At 45.0% G+C, this 17,657-nt stretch overlaps 1 protein-coding gene across 12 annotated transcripts in view; it reads left to right on the top strand.

The window, feature by feature from the left end:
• fbrsl1 (fibrosin-like 1) overlaps positions 1–17,657 on the top strand; it is a 284,888-nt gene that overhangs the window by 252,674 nt on the left and 14,557 nt on the right. For 10 of the 12 annotated variants that reach the window (XM_037097550.1, XM_037097552.1, XM_037097553.1 and 7 more), the window contains 2 exons: positions 14,208–14,625; positions 15,308–15,567. In XM_037097550.1, coding sequence (XP_036953445.1) covers positions 14,208–14,625; positions 15,308–15,567 — 678 coding nt within the window. Of the gene's footprint in view, positions 1–14,207; positions 14,626–15,307; positions 15,568–17,352; positions 17,514–17,657 lie in introns of all 12 variants that reach the window. The other 2 variants (XM_037097558.1, XM_037097555.1) reach the window with 1 other exon arrangement.

Here is a 17,657-nt window from a genome sequence, read left to right as displayed (position 1 = left end):
TTTGAGAGACACACTGTGTGCAAAATGGAGCTGGCGGTTAGTTTTGGAAGCACACAAGAAACCATCCCTCTTGCGTCTACCGCCACCTCACTTTTTACCGAGCATGAACAGCCGCTCATGAGTTCCCCTCATTTGATTCAAGTATTAAAAAGGTACAAGGCAGAAAACAGGAGGCAGATGAGCTGGCTCACACAAAAATACTTAGGAGGACAAAACCAAAGAATATCGCTTGTTTCTTTATTAATCTTTGGGTTATTACTGTTCACAGACATAGGACAGTTTATGAGCTGGATGATTTGTTTTTGGAGAAAGGGGCTGATATTAATGCTCCCTTTATTGATAGTGCTAATGCTGTTTGTGCAGCCATCCCTGTCGGAGAGATGAAAATAAATAGGGGGAGCTCGGCGGAGATAAGACACGTGTTTAATTATTAATTGAGCCATTACTGACAGAGATTGCCTTTTTTGATTTAAAGCAGGAAGGCCTGCTTCAGGGACAGAAAAAGCAATTACAGAATTCCCAGCTTGCACCGCCGCTGCCCATCGTTTCACCGCTGCGAGAGAGGAGTGAAAGGAGACAAAACACTCCCACACACATACACTCACACACATCCTGTTACGCCGCGGTGTTCCATAAATTATTTTAATTCTTCTTCAATATTTATAGCGTTTTAAATTACGATTACGTCGCCATGTATTATTTATGTAGAGTGGCAAGCAGTCAAAGGGACCGAGCCGCATTACCCACAATCCCTCTATGGCCCGGCACCTCGAAAAGCTGACTGGAGGGAATTGTTTGGTTTCGCATGATTCAGGAAGTGATGTCAAGCTGCAGCAGCTCTTACAAGCGCCTGTTTTTCAAAGACACTCCTGATTTACTATGCACGGCAATTAGCTGGCTTGTAAAGTCATTGCTAATATGTCATGCTATCCCCGTGTGCACTTGGGGGCCCCTTTAGAGCACCATTATATCCATTAGAAAAGTGTGCGCTCGGTGCAGAGAGCCCAGCGTGCATGAAATATTGACTTCGCCCCTTTTTGGAGTATTGGGTTGGTGCCGGTTGAGCTTCGGTCGTGACGCAGAAAACTCCCTCTCCCCCCTTGTCGGCGTTAGCCATTACATGTCAGAACGCTTGACACCTGTCAGTCTGTCCTATCAGTCCCTGTCATCAAGCCCGTGGGTGGTGATCAGCTATTGTGACAGAAAATGGGAGTCATATTGAAGGGCCGTGTGATTAGGCTCCATTGTGTGGCTCTGTGTTCATTGACTGAATATGGATTCAGCTTTAGCTGCAGAGAGGGAGCAATTACAAAATCGCTAAAGGTCATGGGGGAGTTTTGAGGTAAGTTGTCAGGAGCATGAGCAGCATTTTGTATGGACATCTTCAGTTTATAATGCTGCAGCTCCCCAGCCTACTGTTTAACAACAGGTTGGCATATACAGACGGCTTCACAGCATGTAAGACAGAGTTAGGGATGGACCATACAGATAGATAGATACCTGATAATTTCATATTTTTGCATTTTTTTTTAAAGAAGCACCACACTCATTTATGTACGCCTGAGGGCAAGAAAGGCTTAGATGTTGTGAACAAAGATGAATGATTTGATATTCCCTAGCTCTAATACCATGTGTTGCGTCAAAACTCATAAACTGTATCTCGCCTCACTGAACCCTTGTGAAACATGTACTGTGAATTGCAATTGTGTTGTGTAAAAAGCATCCGCACTGCCTGGCTCTGGATGAGCAGGTAGACTTTACGTAGCAGCAGCGCGCACTTGTTCTCGTTCTTCTTATTTTCCTCCTTTCTCTCACTTTAAAGGTGCGTGCTGCCACCTGCTGTCTTGGAGTGTGTGGATGCTGTGTTGTCATGTGAATGAAGCAGTCTGACTTTCTATAATCAGCTCTCTTTATCAGCTATGATTGTGTTATTGCAGTAATACATAATAATCTCCGAATTCCACACACATTTCCAATGTTTTAGGCCAGTGCACCACTGAGGCCTTTCAATACCGTCTCTTCAGTTCAGGTTCAGGTTAAAGGGGCCATATTTCAGAAATGACCATCTCTTAAAGTCACCCTTAACGAACAGGGAGAAGCATATCAACTGAGTAACTGTAATTACTGCCAACTATAGCTGCAGTTAGTTAGTCAGCCCTGTGGCTAGCGGTCCAGCCTGGGCGCACGGGGTGGTGTTACAAGACAGGACATGCTGGGGCTGGATGCTCTGTAATATAATAAATAGAAGTCTTTGAAATATCATTAAAACCATTATTTCCTCCTGTTTATCAGTTAATTCTTTGGATGTATTAAACCGAAACTCTTACATATTGCTGCTTTTGAATGATAAGATTTAAACTACATGCAAGCGGCGTGCTCACGATTCCCTTCACCAATCACACCGTTAGTGCATGCAGGGTTTTTTTTCACCGTGACATTGACTCAGCGGTGACACTCGCACCCAAGCTGACATTTTTATTTATGCACCCATCAATTGCAAGCACACAGCGGAGAAGGGCGAAGGTATTCTCAAGGCTGACACCAGTTAATAGGTTTACTGTATTAAAGACAAAAGCTTAAGATATTAGTTGATATGAGGAGTTTTTTTGGCTAAGCTCAATGGGCGAAGGATTCCAGAGTAAAGATGAATCACAAAATGACTTCCACAAGCGAAGAAATCCCATTTACAGCAAATCTGCGTGCTGAGCCCAACCCCTCTTCACAGCATCTTACTGTGGTTTAGTTCACGAACTGCTTCGCTACAAACCTTGGTCTTAGCCATGTGTAGGGAGCAGATGTGTCAGCTGGGAGTGAGGAAATCAAAGACTTTAAGGCAGATAAGCTGCATCCCCTGCAGTTGGCTTGCCCAGTAGAGAAACACAGGTTAATTCCCATCTCAACAGGGAGAAATCATTGGTTAAAATATATGTAGGCTCCTAGTGTTTCTTGTTTTGTTTTTTTTTTGTTTTTTGTTTTTTTAGCAGGGATAAATGGAAGAATTTAGAAAGGATAACTCTGGAGAGCAGTAGCTCTCATCACATCTTCTGTCTAATCTTAATCCTCCTCCTCCTCCACTGGAGACACAGCCAGCTGCTGTGTGGAAGGCATTTTCATTGTTTACTTAGGAGAATACATGACCAGCGTCTTATCACTACTGTCAGGCCTGAAATGTAAAGCGTGTCGCCTGTGATCACTTGCAGGTTTTCTTGTTTTTAATCCTGTCTTCCAAGCTGCAGTCACTCTGCCAACGAGAGTGGGTTTTTCCTCCGCCCTGCATTTGTATGAAGATCCTCAGTTCCCTGCTATGTGCGTTTTAAGCTCATCTGTGTCGAGCAGTTCAGAGCCAATGTTGTTTGCAGATGAGGCTGTAACGCTCATTGACAAAGCCAGATGGTAGGCGATTGTGGCCAAACACGACGCTTGGATAATGTACAATCACTGGCAAGGGGACAGTCATCAGCCTAGATGGATATTACAAACATGCTTGTAATGGATTGGACGTTTTGGGAAGCGGTTCACACAAGCTTATAAAGATGGGAAAACCATCGCCAGGAACAGAGCGGATGTAAAATGCTTCAGATTCCTTGACGGACAAGGACATCCGTGCATTAGAAGGACGTGCCAGAGAGGATTGTGGGGAGAAAGGAGATGAACCCAGGAAACAAGCTCCCAAATCAAACAGTAATATCAGCCTGCCGTATAAAGTAGTTTCCAAGGATTTCGAGATGGGTGGTCTTCTTCTCTTGTTTGTTCAGTATTTCGAAGCTTCATACCTTTGCCAGTCGTAGCATTTTAGCATCCATGTTTCTGTCAGTGGCTTATCAGAGCCAGTCTGTCTAGAGGCAATACCACAGGTTTGGACGAGCACAGTGGGTTTGTTAGAGGGGTTGGTTTGGAGAGGTTTGCGATCAAGCCCAGCTTTTAGCCTTGAACTGAAAGCAGTAACCCGACACACTGCTGAGAAAGGGCTTGTGTTTGGTCCAGTGTTTCACAGGGCCTGAGTGCCATTAATCGTCCCAGTGTTCTTTAACAGACAGGCGGTAATTCACGGAGACACGGGGGCCTCCATTTTGGGCATTTCAGGGAAGGTTTAAAAAAAAAAAAAAAGAGGAAGAAGAAGGTGCACAGTGTGGTCTCTTCCCATATTCAAGCGGTCATCTGTATGGCTGTTGTTTTTGGCTACTGGTGAATTCCCTGCACTGGGCCCTGGTGGTGGGGCCTCTAATGGCCTCTGACTGTCTGTAATACCCCATTCAGCAGAGCATGGGCTCTAACCTCCCTGGCTGTTGGGTTAGTGCTGCTGTGTTGAGGGGGCGAGCAGCAGGACTGGGATTTCAATGCTGTTTACTTTGGGACGGAGGGAGGGAAGTGGCTCCAATGCCACATGACCCATACAGAGCTCTGCACAGAGCAGTATCAGCAGCATCGACCAGGGTTAGTGATACAAAACAAAAAGTGATGTTTTGTGCAACGTTGCTTGTTACCCGAAACAAAGCTTCGAAGCTGATATTGGAGCCATCTTTTTGTTGCGTGTTTTGCTCACTTTCGTGTCATTACCTGCCCTTTTCTTTCGTTTGGATGTGCATATACACTCCTGTCACATGCCTCTGCATGATTCACTCTGATTATATACAGTATAAAGATAATTTCAAGAAACCCGTAACATGATTTGAGTAGCATTGTTCCAGTACCGAGGCGTTGAGGTCTGTAAAACGTGTTGTTTTACACTAAGAGAGGTGGCATCTCTGCAGAACTGCAGTGCCTCATTATAATACTGTTTTGGCACACATTTGACCTTTAATAAAGAATAACAGCTCCTGCAGTTGGACCAACATTAACAGAAAGAGATTTGTGTAACTTCAAGCAGATCCGAAACATAGCATCATACATCATTAGTGGTGTACAGCTGTTGAGATATATATATATAGATATATATACTGTATCAGGAAGGGAAAAAAAAGTTATTGGAACATTTCTAAAATGTAGGCAATATCAATGTACTAATGTATTAATGTATTATTGCTACTAGAAGTGGGGTCAGTTTTTGTGTTCAAAAATATGTCTAACCTTTATTTAAGCTATTTACTGAACATATTAGTACAGATTAATCAAAGCCAGATGTCTTTTATTCGAAACTATCATCATCTGTATCGGCCTGCAGAAGGCCGCTTCTGTTGAAGCCTAACAGTGAGAAATGACAACTGAAATTGTGGCTCCCTGTGTTTTTGGAAAAGTTCTATATAAAGCTATCGCTATCACTAATGATACAGGTATTGACTCATCAGCTGTTATGTGTTGGGCAAGTGGTGAAGTGCCCTGGGCTCCCTATCAGCTGCGGTACACTGTATTAGTGTGCCGGGCCGGTGTAGCACTGACCTAATCCTGGTAGCAGGTGGTACTGGAGCCGAGGTAGAGTGGACATGTTTTTCAGGGAGGATGAGCCATCTGGGTCTTGATACTTTATGGTGCTTAAAACACACTCTCAAGTGTGACACTCCCAGCACTTACCTTTTAGCTGCACACAATAATCTAAGCACTGGCTGCTAAAGGGAGAGAGGAGGCTTTCAGGAGAATTTACAGGGTCTGATGTGGTGTGGAGCCTCTGCTTCGACACGGATTCATGAAACAGTCAGACACACTTAGCGGTTTGATTTTGATTCCTCTAACTCTCTCAGTGTTGTTTTGTCGTCTGCAGGCTGAAATATGTCGAGCAGAAAGAAAAGTGTGTTTGTTTTGTTTTGTTTCTCTTTTTTTTTTTGCTTTTTTTTTTTTTTTTGCTTTTGTGCCAGCCTGCCTTGCTCGACACTTTTCTGGGGCCGTGTGTTGTTTTGTTTTGTCTTGTTGCTTTTTTTTTTTTTTCTTTCTTTTTTTTTTTTGCTGGTGTAGTCTGTTTCATCTCACGAGCGATTTGGCTCGTTTCAGAGTCCAATTTCGCTCCTGTTTCACTGTGCATCCCCCTCTCCTCACAGACATACTCACATTCACACATTTCCCCAAACTGACACGCCGCCTTCACACTCCAAACAAATCAATTCTTCGCTTGGCACGCCACGGTGAAATGCGGCAGCTCATCACAGCTCTGAAAACGTGCAGGCTGTTGTTAATGTTCCTTGTCCACTTGGGCTGGAGGAGGGCAGACCCAGATTCTCCTACCTCTGTATGTGTGTGTGCTGCTACCTGTGTGTGTTGCTGGGGCTTAGAGAAGATGGGGGGGAGGAGTCAGTTGTGGGTTTAGGTTAGCAGCAGCCCCACGGGTCAGGATCCGGGCCTTGTCTCCATTAGTTTACCTGACACAACTTCCTTGCCCTCTGCTCCCTCTCCTCACTCCTCTGCCTTATTAACTAGCCTCTCTCCCCTCTTTCTCCCCCAGTCTGGGTCACTTTATCCCTCTTTCTCTGTCATGCTTTCTCTCTCTAATCAAGAATGATGAATGGGGTGCAAGAAAGGACGGCAAATGTTTGTGAACCTGAGACACCCTCCGATTGTCAGTCTTTTCCTGCAGCGGCGGCGGTGGAGAACACGGTGGTCACGAGAGGGAGGGGTTTGAGTTTGAGGAGGCTTTTGTGTGTGTTTGTCTTGCTAAGCTCTGTATGAAAGCTATTTCAAACATCTCCACCTCGACCCGCTAAGTGTGTCATCAGCCTTGACATGTAATTCATCCACCATCCACATCCCCCTCGCCCGGAGAGTAGACTTTTTTTAAAGTCTACTTTCAGATATATCGTAAGCCCCGACTGCTGCAGGAAAAAAGGGCTTGTAACTCGTAAGAACACAGCTCTTTTGGCGTGTAGCCATTAGCGGGGAAAAATGGCAGCTCTAGTCTAGTCTTCAACAGCTGCTGGGTCTCCATCTGTAAGCCTAATTACCCAGCAGCACCCCAGGAGCAGCTCAGCAGCAGGATCCTCCTATAGAAGAGGCATTGATTACATCAGTGTGTCTATACGGCGTCTTCCCTTGGGGGGCCCGCAGGGATGGGAAACTTAAGCGCAAGCACTTTAATGCACACTGGGGTGCTATCTTTAGACAAATAGTCCACTAAGATCTCACACCATTCCACCCACCTTCCCTGTGAGGGGAATATATATACTCTAGATCCAGAATCAGCGATGCTCTATAATTCGCTGCAGAGTGTGTAAAAGGGTCAAAGTAGATTTTTAGTGACCGAACATGTTTTTTGATAAGCTTTGCGTTTATAGTGAAAGTCAACGCATCAAATACTGACACATTGGGACTGTAGGTCGGATCAGTTTCCATCCAGTATTTGATGAGTTGGGAACGAGACTTTTACCAGTTGAATCAGTGATAATAACTAGAAAAATTCCTAATGTTGTGGTGGAGTGGAGTGGAGTGGAGCTGTTGTAGCCTCTGTCGCAAAGACAACCATTTGCAAGTACCGTCAACACAGGTTAATTAATTTATTCAGTCTATAATGGAGACATTACAGTGGATAGCAATGGCACCAGGCTGCCATCCTGCCTTCTTTTTCCCAGGAGATTTCGTGCCCGGTGTCAGACAAAATTTGCGGAGCTGTAAGCTGTAAGGAACCAATCCAAGCACGGATGGTGTAATTATTCTACCACCATGATGTTGTGCAAGCAACATTTATTTTATAATGACATGGTCTGTTAAAGCAGAAAACTTGTCTATTGGCAGTTAAATCCCTGATAGTGAACGTTTACAAAGCGGATCATGAAAGTTTATTTTTATTGTATTATTGACTGAATTGACTACACCAAACAATATATACACACACATATGTATGTGTATATTCATTTATTATTTGTAGACATGTACTGTAATGAACCATCAGCTCTGATCAGCATAGTGAAGATCTGCCCCAGCCTGTCGTAACACGATGCTTCAACATGGAAACACGACGAGATGAAGAAATGAGGTGGTTGATTGACCATCTATTTCTCTGGCAGTTGCTGATAACAAGATCTTTGTTTTTTCACCGGTGCCTGCTTTAGAGCCACCACTTGGAAAAGCTAGCAGCCTCAGCATTCCGGGCTGTCAGGCGGTTTCAGTCGACATAATGAAAATAGCTGCAGCATTTGCATGAAACAGGTGAGCAGCTCAGGCAACTTCTTAATCTGAGCCACAGCTTATGATCCAGACAAACCGTATCTGCAATACACTTAAGGAAATATGATATGCCGACAAAGATTCCACCCCTTTCATGGCAGTGCATAACAACGGCTGCATATGTCACAACAGTGAATGAGGTATGGCGAGCGGTTAGGAGCTGTCAGCCTCCGATTGTTGCTTTGCTCTCTGAGTGGGGAGAGAAAATGGAGATGGAGGAGGAGGAGAAGAAAAACATGCAGGCTCTTTCAGCCCACTGTCATGCCACTTAGGATTTGTTGAAGGATTTTCACCCAGCCATTTCCCTTCCATTGAGAAGTAATCAGCACGACACTGAAAGATAATATTATATCCACTTAGAGGCTGTGGGCTTCATGCATGTTCATACATGAAATGAGGCTGGAAAGCAGTGCCTCTGTTTACATTGTTGAACACTCACTCCCCCCATCTCAGCTTGGACCTGAAGTTTCCTGGCTAAAACGCCTTGTCTTTGTGTCTCTTACATCTTCCTCCCTCTCTCTTTCTCTCCTGCTTCCTGTCCTTCCTTTCTCCGTGGATTGTGAGCCAGTTGGTGGGGTAATAGAGGATGCTTTCCTGTGGGGCACCAAAGTGATGCTGTTCAGGCGTTATGCGAGCTTAAGTAAAGCTGACACGCTGCTCAAGAACTACAGCCCACACTGCGCTCTACGGCAGCCCGTGGAGAGACGCTGAAAAGGTCTTAAAGGTATGAGAGACACAGGGAGGCTGCCACTGTCCTCCCACCACTGTGCTGTGATGTGGGAAGCAGGAGTTAAGTCCTTTATTAGAAGTGGCAGCCGTTGTCTCCAGTCACCTCGATAATTGCCGCGCCACGTCCACTGGCGTAATCAATTGAGACAGCTGCCGCTGTGGCGTTCAAGTCCATCAGGCAGGCGTGTCATGCTAATTAATGAAATGATAAGGCTAGTGCTCGCAGCATTGCACAAATAACTCCTGAAGGCTTCCCTTCTTTTCAACACAAAATTCATTCTTAAAGTTCAGATAGCTCCTCCCTCTCCCTGCCCGGTGGCTGTCTGTCCGCAGCAGCCTCGGGGTAAGAACGGTCACCAGGGCTGGTGATGGGTCAGTGACAGCGAAAGGGGTCAAATTCCATGCTGGCAGGGTGGGCCGTGTCAGAGGAGCCATTAGACTTGAGCTTTTCTGTTGAAAGTTCCAAGATGGCCAGAGTTTTATTTAGGAGGGCCCAGTGGCACTGACCTTAGATGACCCGGCTGTGTTCATAAGAAGCTGAGACTGATGGCAGTCCCAAAGCACAGGAGCTCTGCTAGAAACAGCTCTGCAGGGAGATGGGCCCTCACGGAGATTCAGGGACAAACAGGGAAGTGTAGAGGTGTCTCTCTTCTCTGCAGCACAATATACCCAGGAGTTAATTAAGGGTTAACATTGATGTGAGAGGCACTCCTGGACTGTATAAGACATAAAAGAAGTTGGATTGTCAACATTTAGACCCTGTCTTTCTCCCTCTCCCTTCTTTCCGATTTGAGGATGTGCTCCACGTCCCATCCTCAATATTGGCATATGTGCCATGAGAGGTGAATGGCATATGTGTCCTGCACCATATGGCTGCTGTTTGAATTGGGATCTGATATGCGCAGGAAAAACTGATTCATCCGGCAGCTTGAGCTGCCAGCTCTCTGAAATGAACATTAGGTTCTCAATTTATGCCTGGGCTTTGACTGTAAACGTGTTACAGCTTAACACCCATCCCCATTCTGCTGCCATCCACTCCTTTTGTCAGCTGCAACGAAGAGACAGAGACAAATAATTGAAACGTGCCAGCTGTCGCCACTCTTTAGCTATCTTGGCCAGCTTCCTCCTCGTCCACTCCCCCATTAACATCTCTGAGTGATTTGCGAAAACGTCGTCTTGGCTCCCCTCGTTACCAGCTTGGAGATGCTCGAGGCAGATTAAATAGTGTGAGGGAAAGCAAGCCGTTGCAAATTTCTCCTATGATTTTATTATTAGCACAATGATTCAACACTGCTCAGCCCTTCTGTTCCTCTCATACAAAATGATTTCGTTGAAATCGCCCCACCTTTTTTTTATGACTGAATACCTCACGGCAATGAAGTGTTGATTGGCAAGACTGCGGTTTCCTGCCTTCTGCCAGTATCTGTTATAGCCATCTTCCACAGTCACTCACTCGTGAGCTAAGCCTTGGCTCTGTGCAGATTGCTTGTCTAGAGAGGTACAAAAACCAAATCATTGTGAGCTCAACCGTCAAGAGCGGCAGAATATTCTGTCAACCAGAGCCAGCGGGAGACAGATCAAGGCAGCGTATATTTTCACATACCTTCTGCATCCTCCAACGTCTTTCAGCCGATATGCCGCTTTATTTAAATATCTGTCTGTTCCTGTCCTTATTTTATCAGTGCCCTGACTGTTTACGCTTTGGCAGTGCCATGAAGGGAGTGAACCACCATGTTTGCCTAGTAAATGAGAACACCCAGTGGCCTTAAGCTTCTTTTAGCCCCCGACCCCCCCTTGTCGCAGGGAGAATTTGCATAGCCTCGTATCTAATCTGAAAAGGCTTTTTGCATACAGGTTACATTTCCCTGGCTGTATGTGCTGGCATCGTGTCAGCAGTGAGCAGGTATTTTATGTAACACACTTATTTGCATTCACAGCATTAGTCTGCTGAGGGTTTTAGTTGGAAGCCGAATCTGAATATTCTCTAGGGCTCTCGTCGTTCATGAGGTCGTTGGGTCCATTTGCAGATAGCCAGGTGTGTGTTTAAGATAAAGTGGTTTGAAGTGAATGCTTTTTAAAGGCTCCAGTTTTTCAAGTCAAAGCATTTCAGAGCAAAAGTTTTGCAGTGCAGTCCTCCAGGGCTTCAGGACATGCCCTGTGTCAACAGCCCGTGCTTTAGAGGGATATCCTGATCACAGCGAGCAGCCACCTTACCCTTTATTGAGTCTTTTGTCGTGTTTCTTGGAATAACCAGCCCATCCTAGTCCAGCTATGGGCTACTCCATTCCAGGCTGGTCCAAGCCATTTCAGACTGAGCCATCTGGCTGCGTAAAAGCCACATAGGAGCAGATCGGTGCCAGCCCTCCAGATGTTCCACAGGGGCAAACAGGGTCACAAGTGAAGGATATTGGAGGCAGTAACAGCTGTGTAGCGACAGCGTGTTCACCCCAGACTCCCCCGCTGGACACATCAGTCATGAACAGCCAATCCCAGTGGACTCCTGTCTGTCTGCTACCTTTGTCCCTGTTACCCTCTTTTCTCCACCCCTTCAACCACCAACCCCATATCACCGCAAACCCCGGCACGTGCAAACAGGGCAAGGCCCAATTCCCCTGAGTGCGCAGGGCCACGGGAGCTATAAAAAGATCAATACTGGGATGAGATGTCATCTGGTGAGCAGCCCTGCCAACACCCCCCTGGGGAATGTCCCTGTCCCCCCGGTGCACTAACCCAGCTAACAGGAGAGGTGTGGGAGGGGGTTACCCCCCACCACCGGGCTGCCCTCCAACCTGCCTGACTCACTCACACCATCTGCTCAGGTTTGCGGGACAGAGCTTCAGGACAACACGGTTTTTGTACGCACACTCGCATGGCATTTGTTTCACATGACTGCCTGTGGCTTGCCTACTGTTTCCCCTCAGTGTGTGATTGCAGGGAAAGTGTGTTCCATGTCCCGAGGAGAAGGAAGAACAAAACACTGCAGAATTTGGCAGTTTGTTGAAACGCTTGACAGTTGTGCAGTTTTGCGGCAAGGGGACGGCGTTTGTTGAAAAACAGCAGTGATTTTCCTACATATAGGCCTTGGGTGACGTGTGTCAGAGAGAAATTCCTGTCATCTTGTTAGCACTGCGTGTTAGTTTACACTTGAAATGGCTGCTGCTGAAACACTTACAGAAATGTGAATAATAATCCAGTAGCTAAGTGTATCGCGGTGTTCACTACGCTTGACAGCCTGTTGTTCAGAGGACTGTCGCACAATTACTCATTATTTATACGTACATAACAGCTTCACATCCTAACATGATGCCAGCAGTTCTGAAGCAAAAAATTATTTGGAATTAAACTTTTTTTTTTTGCTTTCTCCACTAAATTAGCTCTGATGATCTGGCTTTGTTTCCGTCCTCACCATAATGAAGACGTCGGGGCTGCTGTGTTTGTGTGTGCTCATGCAGCATGCCCATAATAGCAACTTTTTTGTGTGTGTGTGTGTCCATCTTCTGTTCCATTCGTGCATGTGTGCATGTGTGTGTGTGTCTGTGCATAAGTGTCCTAGCTTCCAGAGTGATTTTAATGAGCGATGGGCTGGTCTGAGCCGATACCTCCCTGCCTCCATTAGAGCCCATTAGAATCATCATTAAGATAACCCGGCGCTCGCTGTGGCCCTGGCTTCCCAGCATTAGTATTAGAAACCCCTCTCCATCTTCTAGTGGTCGTAGCGAGACTTCCTTCAGTATCACTTGCCTCGCATTGTGTCTGGGAGAACAGGTTGCCACGGCAACATCACCCAGCAGCGACATTTCGACGGTGGATATTTGCCTCTTCTTCGCCCGTTTGTCTGTCTGTGCCTGTCTCTCTGTCTCCCGTCTTCAGTCTTCCTCTTTCTCTTCTGCTCGCGGGAAATGAGAGCCTGACAGTTTAATCCAAATCCCAGACCCCTATAAACCAGGAGGTCTATATATACGCCCGGACCCCGGAATTCATTAGAAAATCGTGACACCTTAGCCAGCCCCGGTTCTCCCATAAAATGCAAAGAGCGAGGGAGGGGGGAGCTCAGCAAATAAAAAAATAAAAGCTCTGCCCTGCCTTTTTATTGGTCTTTTTATGGGTGTTAGGATCCTTGAAAGATTAAGCAGGCTGTTAATAGGGACTGGATATTCCATTAGTGGGCTGCATGTCGAGTTCTCACTGGCTTGACAGCAGCTCCCAGCTCTTCTCATTTTTTTGTTACCGTCGAGAGTGCCCATGGAGCTTTTTTAATTGAGGTACTAGTAAGCCTTCTGACTGAAGTACTGCCGCATCAGAGCTGTAGATTAGAGCCGCTTAGAGAGCCTCATCTCTACCAGGCTGTCTTCTCTCTTCCTCCGTCTCTATCTCTCTCCGTCCGTGTGCGAACACTGTCTTTCTCTGAATTTTTTTTTTTCCCCCCTATGCATGTGATGTTCCTGTGCTCAAAATGAATTCCTCCACTTTAATGAGCTGAGAAGCTATAGTCGTGTTTTAGCTATTGTAGCCGTGGCACTGCCGTCTCCTTGAACTCAGTTTCTTTGTGGCCCATTCTGCTTTTCTTTCAATTTGGAGAGAAGTAGGGGATCGCCAAATGTCTTTTCTTTTTCATTAAGATTCATAAGTGCTTTGAGATTCTTTGTGTGTGAAAGGTGTCGAGATGCTGCGTTTTCCGCCACTTTCATTTTCCTGCTACAACAGCGTATAATTACAGTCATTAAATTGCAACAGCCGGTTTCAAGTATGAAAAGTCGCCATTCACTGGAATGCTGATATATAAAAGCTTCTTGTCTGTTGAAAAGACCCCTGATGAATGGTAAAGACAAAGTGGTCGAGTTCAGAGTGCTTTGCTGTGGTTTTCCCAAATCTCCTGAAAGATCAGGAAGGGAGGACAGAAAGGCGCGGTGGCAGAGAGGCCAAGATAAGGGGCCACGATCTCCCTTCATAGCACAATTGAAACATAATTATTTCATGCCAGATTGTGTGCTCAGCAAAGCCCTGAATAGGGGCCGACATTTAACTTTAATTAGCTCTGATTTATTCATACTGACTGGATTGCGGGAAGAAATTGGATCATCTGATTATAGTCAAGCATGAAAATGACCTGATTAAACACTTAATGGAACCTAGGGAGAGGGAAACAAGAGGAACCTTGGGCAGAAGACACTAGGACAACATCATAAAGGAGGAAAGGGAGCAATGTTTAACTTATCAGTCATCATGTAAGCCCCTCTGTAAAAACAGTGTTTGGCTATTGTCTGATTTTGGCATTTGATGCTTTTGAATTAAATCAGGAAATGGCTCGGTATCCGAGATGGCCAAATTTCTAACGATGAACTATTTTAGGTGTGGATGTTCTTCTAACATTTCGCTGTTTCTTTTTTTCTCAGGTGTGCCAACGAATGAGAGTCCCGAGTCCAAGACTTGTAGCTCAGCCAAAGTATCAGGGCTTCAGCGCAGCCAGGAGCAGAGCAATAGTGAGGTGCCCTTCACGCCTCCCGTGCCCAGCCCCACCCCGGCATCGGCGCCTACGGGCTCCCCTGCCCCCGCTGCAGCGGCGGCCCCCGTTGAGCCCCCTAGATCGCGCCTCCCGACCCCGCCACCTCTCAGCGTCAAGAAGGAACACCATCCTCCACCCCCTGTCCCCACCCCTCCCCTGTTGAGGGCGCCACCCCACCCTCAGCCCCACCCTCCTCACCCACACGCCCACCAGGAGCCCCGCATTCTCCCGCCACCACAGCATCACGCACGGCCGGTTATCAGCCACCAGGTGCATCACCCTCTGTACAGCAGCCTCCACGACATCAGGTGGGTTGTTTGGTGACAGGTGCATGGATGTACAAGACGGTGTAAAGCCAGCCTACAAAAAACACACACTGCTGATTGTACTCATACTGTAAATGTAAAACTGATGTTGTGTTAGTCTATGTGAGACCATTAGAAATCTTTATGCCAATAAGGGATCACAAAATGTGTATTCAGAGAACTTTGTGTTTAACCTTTTGTTACCAGTCTTACACTGCAAACGCTTCCACTTTCCTTTAACATGTTCCAGCCATTGCCAGTGTAGTGGAGACAGTACTAATAAAACAAAACTGCGGCCATTTCCAAATTGATATAATGAACACGATACTGTACAATACTGTTTCATGTAGATATTGATTTTCCACCACACGCACTCACAATAGGCAGCTGTCAGATTTACTGTTTTCTGTTTTGCCTACCCTCCGGTACATAAAGCACATTCACCTCATCCTCTCAGAGTCTGCTCCCACCTTATTTTTATTTCAGTGAGCTGGAAATCCATTCTCACGTTGTCACAGTTAAGTGTCAAACATATTATCAGTATCATCTAGAAACAAAGTGATCACATATATACAGTTAACACAGTCTGACTGAACCACTGTATAAATGATTAAAATAGACCATGTGTTCATTTACATTATTTAATTTTCTTTTAATGGAGAACTGTATCTTGTTGTCTCTTCAGCCACAGAAGCAGTCCAGTGGGTCTTCCCAAACAGCACTTGCCCCCCTCCCCCCACCACCACCTCAGCGGGCTGCCGTCCTCGGCCCCCGCCTTGCCTCTATCCATTGCTAATCTCTCTACCTCGCACTATTCCTCCCTACGGAGCCCGGCCCATCGCCATTCGGCCATGTTCGCAACCCCAGCCACACTGCCGCCGCCACCGACCTTACCGACCAACAGTTTAGTGGTGCCAGGGCACCCCGCCGGCACCCCCTACCCAGGTAAAGACACACATCTCACACACTACATGGTAGCTTCAGTGGAAACACAAACTCTGAGGAGATACGGTAGCTTTAGAAAGCTATTAGAGTATTTTTTTATTTAGTTTGTTATTTAGTTGACACATTTTTGATATTTCTTTATCAGAAGTGAATTTTTTTTGCTAGTTCATTTTAGTGTTGTAAGAATCAGTCAATAGTCATACTTGAATAAAAGCAAAGACATTGTGCTCAAACACAAGTCTGGTAAAAGTGAAAGTTACCTATATGAATAGTAAAGTCTTAAAGTATCTGATATTGATATAATCTAAAGTACAGGTACAACTAAATTATACATATATTTGTATCTATTTGTATCTATAATCTATGACCAGTTTTTGACCTGGCTGACTGTCCGAACTGATGTTCAGCGTTTTTTTTTTTTTAATCGTAGTAATCAGTGTTTTTTTATTCCTATCGTTATTAGAATAAATTAATTTTTAAAAAATTGTGCTACTTTGTCTCTGATGCAGCATTCAGAGTGCAGTTTTACAAGTACAATATTTGCCTTTTGAATTAGGAGTAGTTATGTGAAAGTATACAGTAGCAGAAAATGGAAATACTCAAGTAGAAGTATAGTGTAATAGTATGAATGTGTTATTATATATGTTCATAATTTTTTCACCTATTATCACAAAGTATGTGATACACATGTACACTAATCAAGTGTGTATATGATTGGCTGATCTGGTAAGTGCCCATTTATTCCATCTTTCGTTTACTTATTTATCCTTTGATACAGCTCAGTACAGTATATCCAAGTATTTATTTAATTGTATCTCTGATGATGCTTTCCATCATATTTTCATTGCTGAAGTGTGTAGGTTTACTTCCTCCTTTATGTTATATGAACAGAACAGAAGCAATCGCTAAAGCCTTTTTGTAAACAATGAAAAGATACTAGTCTTTTAAGAGTGAAGTTGCAAGTGCCTATGCATAGTGAAAAGTAAATTTATAATTTTGCATCAATCTGTAAAGCACCATACGTAGCACATGGGATTCTAAAGATAGTAGTTGGACAGTAAGCCAATTAAAGAGTTCTTTCCTAAAATGTCAGTGTACTCCTTTATTGTTCTGACTGTAAATATCAGGAGCACAGTCCTGTTAGTGCAGCAGCTACAGATACCACAAATAACCTCATCGGTAATTTGAAACACAAGCAAATCACCGTGGTGCAGCACAGGCTGGAAATAAATCTGATTTAATTTTAAAAAGCAACAGGACGCTGCCTCTCCCTCAAGTCACATGCTTTAATGTTAGGTCTTATTTTCACTGGTGGAGAACATCATGCATCAATTTCGAAGATGGACTGTATTTATAGTAGCTTCGATTTTAAAAGAGTGATGAGGTCACTGTACAAGGGCTTGGATGTGCCTTTGGAAAATGTCAGCTAACAACTGGACAGCCATCACAGCTGGAGACATCTTCAGCGCACTGAAAGCAGCACTTTAACAGTCACATGTTGGAAAACTGTGCACTCAGTCGGCAATCTGATGCAACCTCAACAACCAGAATTATGTTTTCTCCTGCCAACAACATGTGATTTGTAACGATTTGATAATATGTTTGGCGATTTAATCAAAACAAGCAATTTTGGTGCTGCAATCGAAGGAAACAATTGTCTCCAGCGATGATGGGTGTCTCCAAAAATATGTAATAAATATGCCAGTTGTGCATTGACTTTCTAATAGAGGGCAAGAGTGTGTGTGTTTTCTGCTGGGATGACTCTTGGTTCTCTCTTGTCTTTAGATACCAGCCTGTTGATATCATTCAACCAACCAATCATGTATTGCCAGCCTCATTCGGGGATTCTGATTGGCACATTGTCACAGGCAACTCTCTTACCACCACCAATGAGTCCCCACGTAGAAAACCCTCACAGCATGAGCTGGAGAAACAGAGAATGCCAGGTGACTATCTTTCTTCTCTTCTCCTTTTTGTGAAAACTGACTGGGCGTCCGTGCCTTTTTTTTCTTGTGTCCCCCCCATTCCCTCTCCCCGCCCCTTTTATTTCTTTCTTTTTTTTTTTTTTTTTTTTTCGGTTTTCCTCGCTC

The sequence above is a fragment of the Acanthopagrus latus genome, chromosome 5 (assembly GCF_904848185.1).
Source record: "Acanthopagrus latus isolate v.2019 chromosome 5, fAcaLat1.1, whole genome shotgun sequence".
NCBI classification, from domain to species: Eukaryota; Metazoa; Chordata; class Actinopteri; order Spariformes; family Sparidae; genus Acanthopagrus; species Acanthopagrus latus.
This window is presented reverse-complemented; position numbering and strand designations above follow the sequence as displayed.